This window comes from Berghia stephanieae, chromosome 7, assembly GCF_034508935.2.
Source record: "Berghia stephanieae isolate SIO BIC M18660-M18661 chromosome 7, UCSD_Bste_1.3, whole genome shotgun sequence".
In the NCBI taxonomy this organism is placed as follows: Eukaryota; Metazoa; Mollusca; class Gastropoda; order Nudibranchia; family Aeolidiidae; genus Berghia; species Berghia stephanieae.
The window spans coordinates 19,506,743-19,530,282 of record NC_088366.1 but is presented as its reverse complement, the minus strand read 5'-3'; the positions used below and the strand labels follow the sequence as shown (position 1 = coordinate 19,530,282).

Here is a 23,540-nt window from a genome sequence, read left to right as displayed (position 1 = left end):
TCATCTACAGGTATAAAACGATATTTTCAATGTCATAAGATAAGTCATCTACAGGTATAAAACGATATTTTCAATGTCATAAGATAAGTCATCTACAGGTATAAAACGATATTTTCAACGTCATAAGATAAGTCATCTACAGGTATAAAACGACCTTTTCAATGTCATAAGATTTTAGTTGTTGAAAAGATCGTTTATACCTGTAGATGACTTATCTTATGACGTTGAAAAGGTCGTTTATACTTGTAGATGACTTATGACGTTGAAAAGGTCGTTTATACTTGTAGATGACTTATCTTATGACGTTGAAAAGGTCGTTTATACTTGTAGATGACTTATCTTATGATGTTGAAAAGGTCGTTTATACTTGTAGATGACTTATCTTATGACGTTGAAAAGGTCGTTTATACTTGTAGATGACTTAACTCATGACGTTGAAAAGGTCGTTTATACTTGTAGATGATTTATCTTATGACGTTGAAAAGGTCGTTTATACTTGTAGATGACTTATCTACAGGTATAAAACGATATTTTCAACGTCATAAGATAAGTCATCTACAGGTATAAAACGATATTTTCAACGTCATAAAATACGTCATCTACAGGTATAAAACGATATTTTCAATGTCATAAGATAAGTCATCTACAGGTATAAACGACCTTTTCAACGTCATAAGATAAATCATCTACAGGTATAAACGACCTTTTCAACGTCATAAGATAAGTCATCTACGGGTATAAACGACCTTTTCAACAACTAATGTTTGATTATCGCGTCAACCTGAAGTTATGTCAGAAAGAACTTCATGAAAATACTTGAGTTTAAAATCAACACGATGAAAATAAATGTGAAATTAAATGTTATTGGATTTTACGAAACAAACTTCACTCTCTTCAAACAAGGCAACCATCTTAACTCAAATTTCATATGTGACCCTACGTCTCGAAGCGGTATTAAGTCGGGATTTGGAAAACGAAGAAAACCGGTTTTAAAGTGGAGATGGTCAAAATGATCAAATTTCAGATTTTGGTTGTTTCATAAACTACAATCATTTTTCTACATGAAAACATAATAATTCAACATAAGTATTGACGATAAGTTATATATATTTAAAGTTTAAAAAAGCAACTATCAGTGAAATATTCAAAACAAGAGTTGACTTTCTCTCAGAGAGCCACCATTTCCAAGGCTGCACTTGCCAATAATAGCTAATAACAAATACTTTGACCTCAAACTTTAGCCTCGTTGGTTTTAAAAGTTCGTGTTGCTCTACTTATTAGTGCGGGGCGGTCCTTGGCAAGCTTAAGGACCACGGTCCTACGGTCCCTGGAAAATGAAAACCGCATTTTCGACATTGAACATTCCTGAGAGACTGTTGGAAGTTCGAACCGTTTTGACCTTTGGGACCGTGGGATCGTTCATTCTTGAACCGTTAAAGACTTGAGACCGCGACACGATGAAAACCGTGGTCTACAGGAGTAAAACACACGGAGTAGTCACACTCATTTCAAATTGTAACCTAATTAGAGAAGAGTGGTGATGCCTTCTTTATTTGCTCACCGTACTTCATTGTTACTTCGATAATTTAGCGTGAATAAAATTTGAAATTTATCCCCATTAACGGAGATAATGGAATCGCCCAAGGCGTTGATCGAGTTGTTCCAAGGACCGGTCCTCAGCGCGGCACTACTACTTATCACTTGATGCACTTTTAGCACTCTCTCTCTCTCTCTCTCTCTCTCTCTCTCTCTCTCTCTCTCTCAAACACACACACACATACACACACACACACCACCACCACCGCTTCTTCATCACGACCACTACTACTACAATCACTACTACCACCGCATCATCACTGCCACTACTACTTCAACCACCACCACCACATCATTATCACTATTACTACAACCACCACCACAACATCATCATCACTATCACTACTACTACAACCACCACCACCACATCGTCATTACTACTACAACCACTACCACTACATCATCACTACTACTACAACAACCCACACCACATCATCACTATTACTACAACCACTGCCACTATTACAACCACAGTCACCACCACCACCACCACATCATCATCACTACCACTACTACTACTACAACAGCCATTATGACATCATCATCATCACTACTACTACTATTACCACTACTACTACTACTACTACTACTACTACTACTACTACTACTACTACTACTAATACTATTACTACTACTACTACTACTACTACTACTACTACTACTACTACTACTACTACTATACTACTACTACTACTACTACTACTACAACCACCAACACAACAGCATCCTCACTACTATCATTATGTTTTGGAGCTTTTCTTCACTTGAAATAAGGAAACTTTGGGGTTGTATTTGGCAATGTGTTCATATTATCAGAAAATATTTGTAATCAGTTCTCTATTTAGATCTATACAATATGTAAACACAATACCAAATATCACCCCAATTCCCTTTTTGTGTGTGCGGAAATTCCTCTTTCGGCATTGAAATTCCTCCGAGTGGTGTCTGAAATTCCTGTGAGTCAAATTGAAAATTGGCGTCTCTGCAAATTTTACTATTCTCGTCAACTTTTCAATGCCCGTATCTGAGGAGTTATCTTTGTCCATTGATTTGATTATGTGTGAAAACGGTGCCTCACCTCAAAGTCGATTTTCTCAAAACTTGGTTTTTACACTCTCCCTACTTCAAACGGTCATAGTTGGGCAATGAATAATCAGAATGTTATAAATTTGGTATCAAAATTTTAAGCATAATATAAGCTATGATTGGGTACCAAAAACCCAAAATTGAAAAATCCGACTTAATACCGTTTCGAGGCGGAGGGTCACAATAATCGTGCTAAGTTTAAAAATCAATTTCAATTTTGCGGATATGTGGTTTAGTGATGTGCCACTCGTCTTTGGGCAGGATGGTCTGGAGTTAAAGTCTTGCTCTCATTGGCGCGCAGTTAATAGATTGGAAGCGCTTGGAAGCTCTTTACTCACATTCTTTCACCCAACTCAGGTGTGAAATTAGAGCCTGGGCGTTGACAGTGTTGTCTCTGTCGGGAAAAAAAATGGTAGTGTAGCCTTAAAGGCATCATTCTTCGTCCAACATGTTAAGTGTTGCTGTTGGCTAAGGACCCCTTTTTAAAGCGATTTGAGCACGTTAAGTAGATAATGTTCTGTTTAAATGCTTAAATTCATTATCATCACCCAGTTCACCCAGAAATTATACCATTTCGATACAATTGCAACCATAAAACATTGTATTTGTTGATTTCAGCTCTCAGAACTAAAAGAAGAGATTGATGCCATCTATGCTAAAGCAAAAGTTTGCATTTCGGCATCGGAGTGCTTGTCCTTAGAACCAGGCAAGTAATCTCTGAATAATATTAACCCTCCAGGTTTGGGGGTAAACCCGATTTTAATACAGTACAATAACATAAGTATAATGATGATTACGATGACAATGATAATAGTATTAATAATAATAATAATAATAATAATAATAATAATAATAATAATAATAATAATAATAATATTAATAATAATATAATAATAATAATAATAATAATAATAAATAATAATAATAATAATAATAATAATAATAATAATAATAAAGTCTTCTTTTATAGCGCTAAATGCCGAAGCCTCAAAGCGCTTTACAATATACTTGTCAAACCATAAACACACTCGTACAAAACCAAACAGACACACACACTAACTATGCAAGTTTTACAAAATGAAAGTGACATTCAACAATATGGAATCCAAAAAAATAAAACGTATAATTTACTCAACAATAAGAAAATGCCTAGGATAAAAATTTCTGGAAAAGATAAGTCTTTAGATTTTTCTTTACATTTTCTACGCTGCCCGAGAACTTTACTGACAAAGGAAGCGAGTTCCAAATGGTAGGTCCTGCTTTATAAAAAGAGATATCATCGAAATTAGTAAGCCGTGTTTTGGCTCTTTTAGTAGCTGGATCTCCGATGACTTAAGCTGGCGAATTGGGGAGTAGTGGACCACAAGTTCTTGAATGTAGCTCGGAGATCGGGAATTTAGTGCGTTGAAAGAAAAAAGGGCAATTTTGTATTCGATTCTGGCTAGAAAGGGCAGCAGTGTATTGTTCTGAGCATAGTTTTGTACACTTGTTTTCTCGTGTCCACTAATGCCCAGAACCATTCTGGCCGCCCTGTTCTGTACCTTTTGGAGTTTGTCAACTTTATTGTCAGGAAGGCCCACCAACAGCGAATTACAATAGTTGAGGCGTGACAGAATGAGAGGACAGACAACTGCTTTAAGCTGGTTGGATGGGAGAAACCGTTTCATTCTTTGCAATCTGTTTAATTCAAAATATATGATCCTCACCATCTGGTTAATCTGGTGTTCCAGACTTAAAGAGTCGTCCAGTACAAAACCAAGATTTTTTTGCTCTATCTGTCAGGGAGACGTGGCTGTTTGAAATAGACATACTAGAGTCTTCCTGACATTAGAGAAGCCATATGCATGCTAGACGGGACGACAGACTTAGACAGCAACGTAGCATCTGCAAACATTTGATAATTCACTCCGTGAGGCCCAATAATGTCGCGCCGGAGGGGCATAGTGTACAGAGTATAGAGCACTGGACCTAGGACCGCGCCTTGTGGGACATCGCAGTTCAATGGTAAATCAATTGACTGCTTGCCATCAATCAAGACAGATTGTATTCTATTACTTAGATATGACTTAAACCATTGAAGGACGGGTCACTGATTCCAAAATTCTCGAGAAGACTGTTATATAGAATGGTGTGATCTATTGTGTTGAAAGCTGCTAACAGGTCGGTGACAGGTCAAGTAAAGTAAGTATGGAGACTTTTCCTGTATCACAAGACAGTAATGAATCATTGATAATTTTCAGTAAAGCAGTCTCAGTACTGTGATATTCTCTATAAGCAGACTGATATTTTAAAAATATTTTTCTAAAATTTCGGTAGTCATATGTTCGACAAAAATTATAATTCTGATTTTCATTTTTAGGCCTAAGAGAACTGTTCCCCAAATCCCAGGATATTTCACTGTAAATAGACTATTATATTTTACACTTCATATTTTTTTTTGATATTTCACCAAATATTTGTTAAAAATTCGATAGTCATAGTGTCAACAAAATTTTTAATTATGATTTTCGTTTCTAGGCCTAACAGAACTGTTCACCAAATCAAGGGATTACGACCGTCTCCTCAAAGCTTGGGTAGGATGGAGAGATAAATCTGGCAAGAAAATGAAAGATTTATACTCTGAATTTGTAACACTCTACAACGAGGCATTAGCCATTTCAGGTACATGTCCCACGTCACAATCATACCCAGATAAAAATATAAATAATAAGTAAAATATCGATATCTGCAATCTTACCCAGAGTAAAAATATCGATATCTGCAATCTTACCCAGAGTGAAATATCGATATCTGCAATCTTACCCAGAGTAAAATATCGATATCTGCACGATTTTCGATTTTCCACTTCATCGTTAGTATTATCCACCCAACTACATTCTTACGAAAAGATTTTACAATTTGAAACTTATGGATAATTCAATCTAATTTTCTTCGGAGCTCTATCAAAGAGAGAGATAGAGAACAAGAGGAAGAAAAAAAAAAGATAGAGAGAGAGAGAGAGAGAAAGAGAGAGAGAGAGAGAGAGAGAGAGAGAGAGAGAGAGAGAGAGAGAGAGAGAGAGAGAGAGAGAGAGAGAAATAGAGAGAGAGAGAGCAGGGAGAAGAAAAAAAGAGAGAAGAGAAGAGAAGAGTAAAGAGAAAGAGTGTGTGCGTGTGTGTGAGAGAGAGAGTGAGAGATAGATAGATAGATAGATAGATAGATAGATAGATATATAGAGAGATAAAGAGAGAGAGAGAGAGAGCATTCAATCGACTCGGAGATTCATTTCCTTTACATTATTTTAATTGCAGGTTATTCCGACACGGGAGACTTCTGGCGATCGGCCTACGATATGGATGATTTTGAAGATGAGGTAATGTCATTGACCTTTGAGGTTCTTGGGCGGGGGAGGGGGGGGGGGGGGGAGAAAAATTAGATAATTCAATCTATAAACTAGTATCTGAGTATCCTCACTACAAGCTTCATAGATTGTCATAATTATGGGAACCACGAATCATATAGTATTTGTTAACCGAGCCTCAAAATGGTATTATGTGCGAATGTAAAAGACAAAAAAAAAATCATTCTAAGTACGAAACAATTATGAAACTTGATTGAGAATAATTTGGTTTATTAAAAGAGAATGAGTGCCATACATGGACTCCAGAGAGCTAAATATTGTGATTACAGTGATTTTGGCCTTGAATTCTATTTCTATTATAAATTTAATCCCGACATAGTACAGGTTTGATACGCAATATCACATATTATCTTTATTTGATCAGGTAAAGAGGTTAGTTGAACAGCTCCGTCCCTTATATGAACAACTTCATGCCTATGTGAGAAGAAAACTGAAAACGGTTTATGGAGCTGATAAATTTCCATCCTCCGGACATATTCCGGCACATTTATTAGGTGAGGATTGAATCTAATTTTATATAATTTTTTTTTCCGTCGACTCTCCCCACTTCTCCACCTCCGACAACACCAGCATCTCCTGCTCCTACTACTTCTTCTTCTCCTCCTCCTCCTCCCCCTCCTCCTCTTACCCTTCTCCTCTTCTTCCTCCTCATCCTCCTGCTCCTCCTACTCCTAAACCTCCACCTCCGTCTTCTTCTTCTTCTTCTTCCTCTTCTCCCCCTTCTCCTCCTTCCCAAATCACTACTACTACTACTACTACTACTACTACTACTACTACTACTACTACTACTACTACTACTACTACTACTACTACTACTGCTACTACTACTACTACTACTACTACTACTACTACTACTACTGCTACTACTACTGCTACTACTACTGCTACTACTACTACTACTACTACTACTACAACTACTACTACTACTACTACTACTACTACTACTACTACTACTACTACTACTACTACTACTACTCGTACTACTATACCAAGACTAAAGTTGTTGTTTATCTATTTTCTATGCTCTAATTGGTCCATTTCAATAAAAAAAAGGACGAAAGAAAAGACACACTGATTTAGACTATTCCGAGTATTGAATATACATTCTATTTTAATTCATCAACTTTAAATAAGAAAAAAATTGTCAGAGTAGAAAAAACAAGTTCAGCCGGAAATGAATATCAAACTCTAACAGAAGCATTATTAGTAACAATTTATTGATATCCTTTGAGTGGGACACTTGTCTATAGAAAAATACTTTTCATAAAATATGACAGACCGAGCTTCCGAATCATTTTTGCATATACCGTGGTATAAGAGGAAGAAAAAAAAAACACCTTCTGCATAATGAATAGATACCGTTTCCATATCTTGTTTTGTAAGTGCTCCACTGTTAAACCATCTGAAAACAATTAGCTTTCCAGACATCATAATATGTACTAAACCGATAACAGCTCATATCTGACTGAAACCATCAAAGCCAATTGAAAAGTAGACAATTTATGATCTCATTCTAAAAAAAATACCTGGGCATTTATATCCATTAGTCGTGCTCAAAACGCTCGCCAACAGCTTAACGCTTAACACGAAGGACAAGACCCGACGTCTGTAAGGCGATATTCCATTCCTTTTTGACAGAGACAACAACAAGAGAACCTTCTTTTCTTAGAAAATATATGACTCATTTCATAATCCACAATGTAGGTGACATGTGGGGCCTTCAGTGGATTTCGCTGGCTAAAGTCCTCATGCCATTTAAGCACAAAAACGCAATGGATGTAACAGACGAAATGGTGAAACAAGTAAGACATACTTTAAATATTTTTGTCTGAATCTACATTGTTATACACATAGACACATAAATAACAATGTGAAATTGAATGTAAGCTTCAAGTTAATAAACGAAAACAGATAATGTGGACGTTTCGGGTTTCCCCTTTATCAACAAAACAGGATTCATGAAACACTACAGACGAATGAGACATTATCTAATTCACCTGCAGTGTTTCATCCTGTTTTGTTGATAAAGGGGAAACCCAAAACGTCCGCATTATCTGTTTTCGTTTATTAAACTGAAGATTCAATTTCACATTGTTATATATTTCTTCGAGCTTCGAGCAGCAACATTTACACGATACATAGCCAAAACACAAAGTTTTATCTTGGGTAGAAATCTTTCTGTACATAGGAATGTTTTGTACCAGAGACTAAATAGTCCCTTTTCAGTAACCCCTTGCCTAGATGTGTTCTAGTCAACGAGTCACATTTATTATGGGTAATTGTTCAAGAACATTTTAGTTAAGTGATTATGTGATCTAAATTGTTTCACCACCCTGTATCTACTCCTCTTCCCATATCCCTCTTTTCACCCTTTCCCTGAAACTCCAGAATTACACTGCCAGCAAGATATTTCGCACAGCTGACGATTTCTATAAATCACTTGGTTTGATTAAAATGCCACACGAGTTCTGGGAAAAGTCTATGCTTGAAAAACCGACAGATGGCCGAGAAGTTGAATGTCATGCATCAGCTTGGGATTTTTTCAACAAGAAAGATTTCAGGTAACGTAAGCTATACATCCTATTTATTTGATTATTGATTATTATTTGATTATGTGATTGTTCTTCTTGTTCTACTTTTTGCTCTTTTGTTTGTAATTATTTTTGTTGTTGTCGTTGTTGTCGTTCTTGTTGTTTTTGTTATTGTTCTTGGTGTAGTTCTTCTTCTTCTTCTTCTTCTTCTTCTTCTTCTTCTTCTTCTTCTTCTTCTTCTTCTTCTTCTTCTTCTTCTTCTTCATCTTCTTCTTTTTCTTCTTCTTCTTCTTCTTCTTCTTCTTCTTCTTCTTCTTCTTCTTCTTCTTCTTCTTCTTCTTCTTCTTCTTCTTCTTCTTCTTCTTCTTCTTCTTCTTCTTCTTCTTCTTCTTCTTCTTCTTCTTCTTCTTCTCTTCTTCTTTTCTTCTTCTTCTTCTTCTTCTTCTTCTTCTTCTTCTTCTTCTTCTTCTTCTTCTTCTTCTTCTTCTTCTTCTTCTTCTTCTTCTTCTTCTTCTTCTTCTTCTTCTTCTTCTTCTTCTTCTTCTTCTTCTTCTTCTCATTCTTCTGCTGCTACTACTACTACTACTACTACTACTACTACTACTACTACTACTACTACTACTACTACTACTACTACTACTACTACTACTACTACTACTACTACTACTACTACTATTACTACTACTTCTACGGCCTCTTCTTCTTGTTGTTGTTTTTCCTTTTTTCCTCTCCTCCTCCTCCTCCTCCTCCTCCTCCTCCTCCTCCTCTTTCTGCTTCTCCCATTGAATCATTATCACCTACCAGACAACGCATGTCCAGAACCCAGCTCATTGATAATTCCAATATTTCTCTCTGCTTCAATTCCAAACACGATAATGTAATTGTTTTTGGGAGTACAATTACTATCATGGTCGGACTACATCATATTCTTCGTATATTAATCAACCAGAGTAAAACAGTGCACTCAGGTCACTCAAAGCCATTTTGAAATTGCTCACCACGAGGTTGGACATATCGAGTACTATCTTCAATACAAAGATTTACCAGTGAAATTTCGAGATGGAGCTAATCCTGGTGTGTTCTCTGAAAACTGCATCATCTAATTTTCATTCATTTTATCCTTGTATTATATTATTATAACAAGTCACTATTACTGACTCTATACTCTTGACTCCACCATATACATAATATTGCACAGCTAATATTCATTATTTTAAGCCCCCCATAGACGCCGACATCCGCTGGTAGCGGGACGGATGACCTATCGCTTTGACCCCATCCCTGCGTTTATCGTAGATGATTTTTGCCCACATACGGGGAGATATTTTTTTTAGTGGATCGGCGATCGGGGGCGTGGCAGTATAAAAAAGTGGACAATTTTTTTCGGATTTTCGCTGTTTTCACGTCGGATTCGTGATCAGCGTCAAATTTACAATAGGTTTGATACTAAGAACTGTGTGTTTACTCCAAAAATTGGTGAAATTAGAAATAAATTTTAATTAATAGTGAGGCTATGTGGCCGACAGAACCGATCCCAGTTACTGTCTGTTATTCTATCTTTCGTCTTGCCACAATAGTGATTACTTCTCACTAAATTATATCAATTAGACTGTTGAAGGAACGAAATTGACATCATTCCACTCTTTGTTATTGTATTAAGGCAGTCATTTTGGTAATTAGTTCTCACTAAATTATATCAATCAGACTTTTAACGTTCAAGGTTACTCGTAGTTTTGTATGACGGTACGTTATTTCCGACTGGTGGATGTTGCGAGCATTTTACCTAAACTCATAGCATCAATAACCGTCCAAGATATTCGCATCATATGTAGCAATAGCTATAATAATCTAACATGTCGAGAGAGAGGAGAGAGAGAGAGAGAGAGAGAGAGAGAGAGAGAGGAGGGAGAGGGAGAGAGAGAAAGAGAAAGAGAGAAAAATTTACTTGCGCTATATATACCGCTATATTCAATAAAGGTGCTCAAATCACTTTATAAGGGTCTTTGGCCAACATAAAAACATGTTAGACGAGACATGACTGTTAAGCGATATTGCAATTGTTTCCCGACAGAGACGACGCTGTAAACAGCGAGGTACTCATTTTAACAGTGAACAAGGTGAGAGAATGCGAGTAAAGAGCCTTTTCCAAGGACTCAATTATGCGCCACTCAGAGCGGGACTCGAATCCAGTACCGTCCGATCCAAAGGCGAGTGTCATTTCACAAGATCACATGCATAGCCGCACAAAAAAGTGATGAGAGAATAGATTCATATGTATTGAAGGAGGAGAGAGCGGATGGAGTGAGTAAAGTTCTTGGATATTTATAGAAGGAACCAAATTGACGTCACTCATCTCATTGTTATTGTTTTTTGACACCCATTTTTATGATTAGTTCTCATTAAAATATATCAGACTATAGCGTTCAAGGTTCCATGTAGATCTTTGGGCTGGAGTGATATTTATGGCTGGCGGACTTTGTGAGTATTTTAATTTAACACAGAGCATCAATAGAAGGAATGAATTTGACGTTAGTCAACCCGTTGTTATTGCTTTTAGACAGCATTTTATAATTAACTTATCACTAAGTTATATCAATCAGACAATGAACGTTCGCGTTTGCAGTTTTGTGTGTTAATATGTTATACCCCGATGGAGATGTCGTGAGTATTTTTCCAATACGCATAACATCAATACATTTGCAATCCGATTTAAGTTTAAAAGCAACGTAGACCACGGAAATTTTTCCATTTTGTGGACAATAAAGATTTTTTATTTATCGTCATTATTATTATTATATTATTATTATTATTATTATTATTATTATTATTATTATTATTATTATTATTATTATTATTATTATTATTATTATTATTATTATTATTATTATTATTATTATTATTATTATTATTATTATTATTATTATATATTATTATTATTATTATTATTATTATCATCATCATTATTATTATTATTATTATTATTATTATTATTATTATTATTATATTATTATTATTATTATTATTATTATTATTATTATTATTTTATAAAACAAATCGACAGTGTTCCCGTAGCAGGTTAAACGGGTACTCCTCGGGACTACTCGCATTCGCACCCCCCCCCCCCCCACCACCACCACCACCACACACACGCACACAGCTCTTTTCTTTTTCTTTTTTTTTTTTGGGGGGGGGGGGGGGGGGGGGGGCGTTGTTTGTAGATTATAATTCAAGGTTACAATGCCCACCCCATTCCAAGGCTTTTTGGCATCTGCCAATCCCAAATGTCTGTGTCAAGGTCGACCGTCATGTCGCGTCAACGGGTGAGGAGGAAAAAAAAAAAAAAAGAACTGGCATATTATTATATCATTACATTGAAAATTATGAAAACTATTTTTTATTTTGTATGAAATCCTTTATAAGTTTTACGATGAACAAGAACGAAACTTTTGCCATCTACCTCTTCCTGGCGCAACATTTATAAAAATATTATTAAAAAAAAATAATAACACAGCATTTATTTGGCGCAATATCCACGTGCTCAAAGCGCTTTACAAGGGGTCCCAAGGCAACAGCAATATTAGACTTGAAAGACGAGACATGACGCCTGTCAGGCGATGTGACATTTTTTCCCAACAAAGACAACGAACGGCCATGTTCTCATTTTACACCTGAGTACGGTGAGAGAATGTGAGTAAAGAGCCTTTTCCAAGGACTCAACTCTGCGCCACTCAGAGCGGGTCTCGAAACCTGAACCTTCCGATCCGAAAGCGAGAGTCATACCACTTGATCCATCACAAAACAGGGAGGGGCACTTTCCTGTCGGCCACATAGCCTCAATATTAATTAAAATTTATTTCTAATTTCATCAATTTTTGGAGTAAAAACATAGTTCTTGGTATCAAACCTATTGTAAATTCGACGCTGATCACGAATCTGACGTCAAAACAGCGAAAATCCGAAAAAAATTGTCCAATTTTTTATACTGCCACGCCCCCGATCGCCGATCGCCTCGAAAAATATAAGCAAAGCGGGCTGTGCGGGCGATCGACCGTACCTAGGTTTATCGGCCAGGTATTTGGCCACACACATTGCGTTTTCACCCCGGTTTGCCTGATCGTGGTTCGGACGCCTATCAAAACCGTGCGTGTATGGAGCCTTTTACATCTCATCTGTGAGTTAATGGTAATGAGGCGACCTCCGCCTCCTTCCAAAAAGACCCCCCCCCCCTAAAAAAAAAAAACAAACAAAAAAAAAACATAAAAACAAACAAAACAAACAAAAAACAAAACAAAACAGAAGCAAAAAATAAATAATAAACCAAACAAAAACAACACACACACTAAAAAAACAAAAATAAAAAAGAAAAAAGAAAAAGAAAATGGAAAACAAATACCCAGAAAAGAACAAAAAAATAAGAGGAAAAACCAAACAAACAAAGGGTCTTGGTTTTCTCTAATAACTCTATTATAACTGAAGCTTTTTTTGTTGAAGCAAAAATACATATTGGTCTTTCACTATTTATTGTTCTTGTTAAAAGCGCACACTGTTGTCTGACACTGTTCTCCATTAAGCACCTTAATTATCCACATGACCTGGCGGTTAACCAAAAATGTTACGTAGAGTACCCTTCCTCTATAGCACGAAAGAAACGAAAAGTTGAAATTCTTAAATACAATACGATTTTGGAAATTCTCTACTGTACATTAATTGCCTTGTCCTATAATTTTAGATAGCAGTAATAGAATTGATAGGAACTTCTATTCAATTTTTAAAGACAAATGATGTGTCCGTTTCGCGTTTCCCCTTTGCCAACAAAATACAATGAATGACAGACAGAAAACGAATGAAAGATGAAAGGATGGCATTGCTGAGGTCTTTAGTGTCTCATTTGCGTTGTTTTGTTGACAAAGAGAAAACTCAAAACGTCCACATAACTTTTCCTTGTAAATTTATTTCATCTTATTCTTGTCATTTACTTCTTCGAGCCTCAAGCACCAATGTTTGCATTAACCCCCTCCTTCCCAACCATAAGAAAATCGTCACATTCGTTACGACACAACCATTAAGATCACAAAATTAAAAGAAAATATATTGTTGCAGCTCTAAAAACTTGACACTGTAATTTAGATCTCATTTTGCTCGACAATATTATATATTATAGAATTTATTTGTTGTTTTACTGTTTGAATTCCTTAATCTATTTTTGTTTATAATGAGTGTAAATTTTTGGATAAAATTCTGAAAACCCGGCAAATTATTTTAACAAACCTAACCCATATTTATTTGTAATGGCCTGTCAATTATGTTGGATGTCGTGCTAACCACATTTTCGAGATTTGAGCAAAAAAATGACCTGTCAAAATTGAGTCTTTACTGAAAAACTTGTGTCTTTGTCGCTAATCAAGAACCATTGAAAAATCTAATTGTGTTTTATTTTAGGAATAATTGCTCTTGACATTTACACTAACTTCCAGGGATTCGAATTTAACCACGATGTGGCACATTTTGTCAGGCCATCACAGCTCATATTTCACCGCACCCAATACACATTAAAAAAAAATTTCACCCAAGCCAAGTACAAAGTTAATGGTGAGAATTGCATGGTTTGAACTCTGCTGCTTTGATTAAAGATTACTGAATTTTGATGAATTATGATATTATCTATCATAATATTTTACTCGTTAATTTACCTAGAGAGGGAAACTTCTTAAATAAAGTTCTGAAAAAGTGTGTATCAAACAGTGCCAAACCAAGCAACAAATAACACTCCAAGAAAAAAAAAACCTTCCCAAAAAGTTAGCTTCGGTCGACGGGGAGAGTGTTTTTTGGGGAGATGTTTAAAATAAAATTGTTGCTTGCTTTGTCTGGAAAAAAGAAAGATCAGATAAGCCCCCCCCCAACTGATTTTAAGCGCCCTGGATACCCGACAGGTCAGAAATAAAGTTTTAATTTAAAGAAGACAGGTGGAAGTAGATAAAGTGGCATACATGGGTAGGGAAAGATCAGGTTCATAAGATTGGCAGATAATCCTTTTGCTGAAGCGCAAATACTAAATAAATCAATAACAAGTTAACGCCTAATTAAACAAATAAGATAATAATTTTAATTAGATAAGAAATATACTGCGTCTGGATTCAGATGAGCCGAATTAATCTCTGAAGATCTAAAAAAAAACTGCAGTGCCCTCCGTACTAAAGTCACAACAAGATCTTGATAGCCTCAAAACTCTGGCCCAGGACCGTGACCAATAGAAACAATTAAAAACATGGATGGAGAGAGCAGTTATACTTATCCACCATGACTGAATCACACAATTCTCAGCAAACATAATTCGGACTGCGAGGCTTACTACTACTACTACTACTACTACTGCTAATACTACTACTACTACTACTACTACTACTACTACTACTACTACTACTACTACTACTACTACTACTACTACTACTACTACTACTACTACTACTACTACTACTACTACTACTACTACTTACTACTACTACTACTACTACTTACTACTACTACTACTACTACTTACTACTACTACTCTACCTACTACTACTACTCTACTATACTACTACTACTACTATACTATACTATTCTATGAATGCCTTGATTAAACATGTTCTTGGGTACCCGGATCTTTGGATAATCAGATTACTTTGGGGTTATTAGATTATTGCTCAACCATATCTGCAGAAGCTCCTAATGGTTCTAATACCACTATGTTATTACGATCTATCCAGGACGCAAACTCTTCACCGTAATCTTGCACGGTCGCGAACCCACTCGGAAGCTTCGTCATAAAGCACCAATCAACTCGATGCTCTGCGGTTTTGGGCTCTTGATCACAACGGGTACACTTTGGACATGTGATAAGTCCCAACTGATGAAGGGGTTGTGCCGGATGAAAGCGAGTTCTTGACCGAAGTCGATTCGCTGCCATCCAATGTCTCCTCTTATTGGTGAAGAAGCCTGGGTACTCTTCCCCCCACCCCCCGTTTCGAGGAGTCGATGTTCCCGCCCTTCGAGGGATTGAATTCGTCCAAACCGACTTCCAACTCATACTATATGCAGGTCTGTCCAAAGTCAGGAGAAGCTACGTACAAGGGTTGCCGGGACTTATTTCGGTTCGAAACAGGGGCACCGTTCATTATGCCTTGAAAGGCATATCCCCATTCCCTCCTTCTAGATCTTATTGAGCCAGTTAATAATCATCTCCCTCTTGAAATGGGAAGGGGGGAGGGGGTTGGTTGCCATTATCGGAACGATTCCTTGTTTTGTTCTTCCTAATGTATACAGTGAGGTAAACTTATGCCATGAGAGGGGAGTTTGTATTCGTGTGAAATAGTTTGCTGTGTTCTTTTCAACTACAGTTCATACAAACTTTTTTTTCATATCTTTATCTTCATTCAATGATGTTTCGAAATGGATCATAAGGCAAAGTAATAACAGCGCTGGCAATACCGATTTGCTAATCATAACTGGAATCGATTGTATTATTATCAATACATTGGAAACAGACCAGCATGCTTTAAATTTATGCAAAACTTAATCAATCTTTAATATATTACATTTTAGACATTATGAAAAAGGCTACGAGAAAGCTTCTGTCTTTATATATTGCTTTGATATGATGTTAAGATAAGATAAGATAATTAAAGATATCCTTTATTGATCCTGAATGGAAATCATCATAATGTTACACATCATTCATCGTTATATTAGCACAGTTTATACACTGTCATGAACTAATTGTTGAAAATACGTTAATAACGCTAATTAAAAGAAAAATAAACATCAAATATAATAAAATAAAATAAAATATTCATAAAATATAGAGCAGTTACAAGCAATCCTATAAAAATCGGACTTGAAAGTAGAGTAGAGTTGTAATAATGGATTTGTAAAGTAACTAGAATTTTGATAATAGATTGTGAAGGATTGCACATAGCCAACCAGGTTGATAAAAAGTAAAAATAATTTGGATGTATAAATATATAAATAATGTAGATATAGAACCATGTAAACACGCATAAACAAATAGATTTTGGAGAGAACCAATTGATGAAAATATGAAACTAATTATAAAAACAAACTTTTATAATGGTTTTGTAATGTAAATAGAATTTCGAAAATAGATTGTGAAGGATTTCACATTGCCAACACAGGCTGATAAAAAGTAAAAATAAAGCATGGCATTTGAATGTACAAACAAACAACAAATAATGTAGACATAGAAAACAGAGACAGAAAATGATAAACTTTAAAATTTTGGTAAGTGACATTAAGTTGAAATGTTTAAGTTTATGTTTATGCTTTCATAGTTGTAATGGAAAAAAAACACCAAATCTCTAACCAACGTAAATCACTCTACTTTACAAACTTATATATAAGCCCATACCTTTTGTTTCTGTATCGGACTTGTGACGAAACCATCTGATTATGTTTTATATTCTAATGAACTAGATGTTGAAAATAAATTCAAAGTTAAAAATGATCATAAATATGGAAATATAATTTCTCTCACTTCCACAAACTCGATTTCTTCTTTTAAAAATATAAAGAGAGCGTTTGTTACAAATATATAAATGTAGATGAATAACCTATGGATTGACCTCTTATATCTCTTCAACGAATTGACAGGATTTCAAGAAGCTGTTGGAGACATGATGGCATTGTCTGTACAAACACCCGAACATATGAACACCCTCGGACTGCTCAAAGAACTTAAAGATGATAACGGTGAGCCTAGTCAAAGCATGGAACTATTTTGCTAACTATAACGTCTTAAATTATTTTAAAAATCGAATTAGTTCCTTGATCTCAACATTGCTGAGAAGTTGGAGACAGGCTGGCGGGTTGTTCCATTCGGAGTAAGTAAAGAAAACGTGATATCCTGACCTGTATGTTAAAGTGGTTTATGTTTGTCTTTTTCTTCACTTCTTTTGGTTTCGTTAAGAAACAATCAGATGAAATAAGATTAACTTTCATTGTGTTTCACATGGCTCGAGGCCAAAGATATCTTCAGGTATCTCACAATTTCGTCCTCATATTAACCTTATCCCTTACTTTGTGATAGGAAATTGTTTGTTTCATATCGACGCTGTTTTTCTTTTTATCATTTATCTAGAAAATAATGTTCAGAACATCTTTCCAGTAATCCTCTCTTCATTTGGGACGTTTTGGTGAAGTATAAATAGTTCAAATTATTGGCAAAACATGATGGTTATTGTTTGGATCAAGAACGCGTACAATGTCTTTTTCTGTAAAATATTGTCAAAACCACCTTAACTTGTAGAAAATGACACCGTGAATGTGTGCATCTATTTTACGACAATGATTTGCGGTCATCTGAAATCTCATTTCATTAATCTGGACTTTTCTTATTTTTATTTCCATATTTTATTGTGTGGATCCCAATGGGAATTTTATAAAGCACCTCTGGGCAGGTTGATGTATTACGTTAAAGACATCCTAAGAAGGAATTTGCCTTTTGTATACATTCGTTTTGTTCTGTACATTGAAGACTGTAATCAACAATATCCCCCATGTTTAGTTTCTTTTGAAGTCTGTCAAGGATTATGCAATTCGATTTCATTTGTGTAGTTTTATTTGTAATTCTAAAAGCTTGACAGAAATCAGAATGAATTGTCATTTTCCATTTTTTACCCATTTTTACGATCTAAGCATTAAGATATCTTTGCAAGTTTTGCTTATTGCTTTCAGTGCGTAATATATGTTTATAAAAGAAACTAAAATGTGTGAATAATCTTATCCATGTGCTTGGAATTACATATTGATTAATGTCATTATTATAGATTACAAAATAAAATTGTCCTAATAATGTTTCTTGATATACTCCTAGTCTCACTTGTATTTCATATGATCATGTTCTATTTTCTAGTACTATTTGGGTACCATTTTATGATTAAACCAAATGTCGTTTGTGATCTAAATTGACAAAACTTAAACAAATCTAAAATCAATTTGACCTTTGGAATAAAAACAATAAATTCTGAAGTCATAAGTGTTTGTAATCAACTGTGATTTTATAACTCTTTTTTTTTTAAACCTAAAACCATACTGGATGGCATTATGAATATTGTATTACTTCAGATAAAAACATTCGAAAACAAATGCTTTTGGCGCATTTTGGGCATCATCTAGACAGACCATATGTCTGATGAAAAAGGTTTACAGAAGAGTTGCTTCTATAACAAGACCACAAGAATCCATCCTGTCTATAGTCAAAAGAAGAAAATTATTTTGGTTTGGACATGTTTCTCGCCATTACACATTGGTAAAAACCATTTTCAAGGGACCCTGGAGAAAGGCAGAAGGAGAAGACGACAAAACAAAGTGTTGGATGGATAATGTAGAATAAAGGAATTGTTGTGGACAGTCAAAACACTAATGTGGAAAGCTGAGGTCAGATCTGGATCGAGGACCCTTGCTGCAAAGAAAGCACGCATGTCTCCTCTACGAACACCTCGGTCAGGGAAATGACGTGAAGTGACGTGAGCTGAGCTGAGGTAAGGTGAGGTGAGTACTCCAGATAGAAAAGATCGGCTAAGGCTGGTCTCGTATTTCAATGCTAAACATAAATGCACGTACTGATAGTTACATTATTTGAAGCGATATGTACGTAAGCTATGCAAATCTGTTGAATTGTTTGATCTTTATATCATAGAGTCTGATATCAATTTCCTAATGAACATGGCCCTTCAGAAGATTGCCTTTTTGCCCTTTGGCTACATACTTGATCAATGGCGTTGGAGTATGTTCAGGGGTGACATTAAACCAGACGATTACACAAAACACTGGTGGGACCTTAGGTGAGAATCCCATTTATTTTGTGATTAATTTATTTATTATGCCTATGAAAAAAATTTCATGAAAACTTTCCGGATATTGCTAGGGAAACTAATAGGGCCACTTTGCACTAAAGAAAGCAAATTCAATTTGTTTACAAAGTTGCTCTTCTTGCAAGATATGCCTGTGTTATCAAAACGTAATTTCAAACTTTGCATGTCAAAAAATATTTATATTTATTCAATTTGATGCATTACGCTGCTTTAGCTATTGTGACTTAGAAACGAAATCTGGTATATTGACAAGTAATTATGTGATTCATGTTGCTGACATTTGTTGTCGAAGCTTAAAACAAGAATTATAATGTTTATGTCCACAGGTGTAAATATGAAGGAGTAAATCCACCTGTTGAAAGGTCGTCATCAGATTTTGACCCTGGAGCGACATTTCAGATTCACGAAAATATTCCTTACATCAGGTATTTTAGCAGACTTACTAACACAGCTGGCTATAATGTTCCCAATTGCTTATTCAGTAGTTCTCCCGTCTCACAAGAAAAGTGACCAATTTAAATCCCGGCAGAGTCGAGAAGATTTATTATTTGTCTGTATATCAAACATTAATTGAGTACCTGAGTCCCATAGATCTGGAGAAAAGAAGTTTGCGAGAGTACAACGTCTTATTCAAAGGATTAGGGAACATCTCAGACTGAATAATATGCTCTTTGACTCTCAAGGACTACTTTTGTAACAGTGAGTCAGTGAGCTAGTATTGTACCAGAAATGGGAAAGCGTGTCCTGAAGGAGGAAGTTATAGAAGGGAGATAATCAGTTGTAATTTATCAAAAGCATTAAAGTTGAATGATTCCATGTTCATTTACTTCTTTTTTGAAAAAAAGGAAATAATCACTTTCAGGTAATTTTCACAAGCTATCTTCCACTTAATTTTTCGTTAAGTGCTCCGCGCACACAGTACAGCAACTAATTATCATTTGTCAATGACGAACCGACAAGCAACTAATATATGACTTACCGTGTCATCCTGGTGTTTTGTCGTAATTAACTAAATAAAGAGAATTGAGTTTAAAGTCACAATGATTAATTAGAACTACTCTATTAAAATCTAAGAGACTACACTCACTCCATTTGGTGGCGACATTTATTTCAACTCAAACTTTCAAAGTTAAGATTAAAATTCAAATCTAAGCAACGCTGGTTCACCCAGAAAAAAAATATTTGACGAACATGACTATATGTGGATGGGATGTCCAGTTCTCAATGGCTACATATCACATTTCACCTACTTCAATCTTCTGCCAGACTTTGTCTCAGATGAGGCATGAAAGATGATTTTGTACTAGGGGCCGTCAATCTAGATTTGCCTCAGTGTATTAAATAGTTTTGGGATGTCCATTCTTGTCCATTCTTTACATTTTCCATTTAGCATTTTGTTTGTCGTCCTCTCCTTCTGCCTCCCTCCAAGGTTTCTTGCATAATGATTTTAGCCAATGTCACATGGCCAGAAACATGGCCAAACTAAGACAATTTTATCCTGTTGAGTAACTGTTAAACGGGCTCCTTTTGAATTATCGCGCGGAGTTTCAACCCTCCTCCCAAAACAACAATATCACATGATAACATTGCAGTGACCAGGAAGCAGTTAGCCTTGATGCTACGTTCTTTCCAAGCTGTAAAGCAACATTTTAATGCTACTGTGGGTACGTAAGAAAGCTATCAAAACCGGATCAACACCGAATCACTCGGCTTCACAATTATTAAGAACTCCACACTATAAACACAGATTGCAAAATTAACTAGTTAACTGCCGTACTCTGGAAAGACACCCGAATTCAAATTCCCAGGTTTGAGAGGTTTTGCCCTGATGAGGGTTTTTTTGAGGACGAGTTTTCCGGCCAAAATTTTTTAATGCATGTCTTTCCAGAGTATGACAGTTAACCAATTAAATGAAAATGAAACCACTAAAAGGGTTGGTCAAATTGAAAAATTGTTTAAGGAAAAAACTCATTCCCTTTATTTTTCCCTTCTTTGAAGGGTTTCCTATCATATCTTCAATACTATACACAAGACAAACCATAGGCCCGCAATCGAAGATACAATGGGTCGTTTTCAAAGTTTGATTTCAAATGTGACCAACCAACCGAAAACGGTATGATGTGTGAGCTTAACCCGACCCTTAAAATATAATTAAGCTGAACAATTTCAGTTAAGATATATTCTTCCAATGAGAAAGTAGTTTTTGTTTTTTAAAAGAAAGAAAAGAAATCCTTAAAACATTTCCTAATTCTGGTCATATTGAGCTTAAACTAATTTAGCTTCATCTTTAAACCAACTTAACTCAAGCGTGTATGAGTTCTAGGCTATAAACAGTTACTAAGAATAATTGTAACAAAAAAGGAAGCCTAACTTCATAAAATGCACATTTGAAGAGTACAGGCGGAAAACCACAGATATCCAGAAGAGTTATGGATGCAGTGATTTTCTCCATCTGGTTATATTTACAGAGAGAAAAATTTAGATTCCTAACATTACTCAAGGGGTTGGGGGGGGGGGGGGTGTAGTCATAAACATTTCAGAATTGGATATCAGTAGTTTTTCCATTGGGTTCCATAATGGGAATTAAAAAATGCACTTTGTGAAGCGGCCTGTGAAATGTAAAGTGCGCTCTATTATTGTGCATATTTCGTGTTAATGTTTACAAATTTATGTGTATATTATGATCTGTTTATCATTAAATACATCCATGTTTTCTTACATTATTTTCGCAGTTATTTTGTTAGCTTTGTGCTCCAATTCCAATTTCACAAAGCAGCATGTGACATTGCAGGAAACAAGAAACCTCTCCATCATTGTGACATCTACAACAACAAGGCTGCCGGCAAAGCTATCGGGTGAGTAGTAAAAGAATCAGAGCCAGTTTTAAAAACTATTCATTTTTTGGCTGTATTTCGTTTGGTTTTAATTCCGCAACCCCCTCCCCCCTTCTCTCTCTCTTTCTCTCTCTCTCTCTCTCTCTCTCTCTATATATATATATATATTTTTTTTTTGTTTGTTTGTTATCTATCTATCTATCTATCTATCTATCTATCTATCTATCTATCTATCTATCTATCTATCTATCTATCTATCTATCTATCTATCTATCTATCTATCTATCTGTCTATCTATCTATTTATCTATCTATCTACCTATCAATATATGTTTGTTCCTTGTTTTTGCCTTGTACTGTTCCATGCACATTTTTTCAGATTTCTACCTTTATTAATATATAAAACATTCTAAAATGATGGTTATCCATTATACTTAAAATGGAATAAGTTACTCGTTACTGATTTTTTAAATTCCAGCGCAATTACTTATTGATTACCCTGTGACTTTCAGTGATATGTTGAAGCTTGGATCGTCTAGACCATGGCAGGATGCGATAGAAAAGCTGACCGGGCAAAGATCAATGAGTGTCCAGCCATTGATGGAATATTTTGATCCACTTCTCAAATTTTTACAGGAAGAGAACGGAAAAGACATCGGCTGGGAGCCGGAATGTCCAAACTTTTCTATCGGAGTTGCTGCTATCCCTGCTATCCCGTCTGTTTTCCTGATGGGTTTCGTCATAATTATGAATCTAATTTACTTTAGTTGTTAGCATTCTTAGATTCAGAACTGTCGATGAACCACCAAATTAAGACAATGATCCAATCATTGATGTGTCATTTGAACAAAAATGGATCTATTCGACAGTTCCTTTCTGGGGATGTTACCAAGAAACCTTTTATTTCTCTTTTATTTTCAAAGCTGGATTACTGTAATGTTCTTTTGTTTGGTGTCTCGGAAAATAAGCTCAGGTGCCTGCAGACGGTCCAAAATAATGCCGCCAGATTGGTCTTTCGAAGGTGGAGGTTTGACTCTACCACACCTCTCCTTCGAAGATTACTCTGGCTGCCTGCTGAGAAAATGGTCAAATTCAATGCATGTGTCTTAATTTATCGTTGTCTGGATAACACTGCCCCTCCCTACCTCACAGAACTCTTAAAGAAATATTGGACAACCCGATCTTTGCTTTCCTCCAATGACACCAACCGTTTGGCTATCTCACGC

The 23,540-nt window shown here is 35.7% G+C and overlaps 1 protein-coding gene across 1 annotated transcript in view; it reads left to right on the top strand.

Annotated features, from left to right (window-relative positions):
- LOC144976487 (angiotensin-converting enzyme-like) overlaps positions 1-23,204 on the top strand; it is a 67,584-nt gene extending 44,380 nt beyond the window's left edge. The window contains exons 19-30 of the mRNA XM_078920776.1: positions 3,301-3,388; positions 5,200-5,343; positions 5,973-6,034; positions 6,447-6,576; positions 7,787-7,884; positions 8,471-8,643; positions 9,563-9,687; positions 17,260-17,358; positions 19,307-19,451; positions 19,808-19,906; positions 22,214-22,336; positions 22,827-23,204. Coding sequence (XP_078776902.1) covers positions 3,301-3,388; positions 5,200-5,343; positions 5,973-6,034; positions 6,447-6,576; positions 7,787-7,884; positions 8,471-8,643; positions 9,563-9,687; positions 17,260-17,358; positions 19,307-19,451; positions 19,808-19,906; positions 22,214-22,336; positions 22,827-23,088 — 1,548 coding nt within the window. The 3' untranslated portion in view covers positions 23,089-23,204. The remainder of the gene's footprint in view (positions 1-3,300; positions 3,389-5,199; positions 5,344-5,972; positions 6,035-6,446; positions 6,577-7,786; positions 7,885-8,470; positions 8,644-9,562; positions 9,688-17,259; positions 17,359-19,306; positions 19,452-19,807; positions 19,907-22,213; positions 22,337-22,826) is intronic.
- The last annotated feature ends 336 nt before the right edge of the window (positions 23,205-23,540 follow it).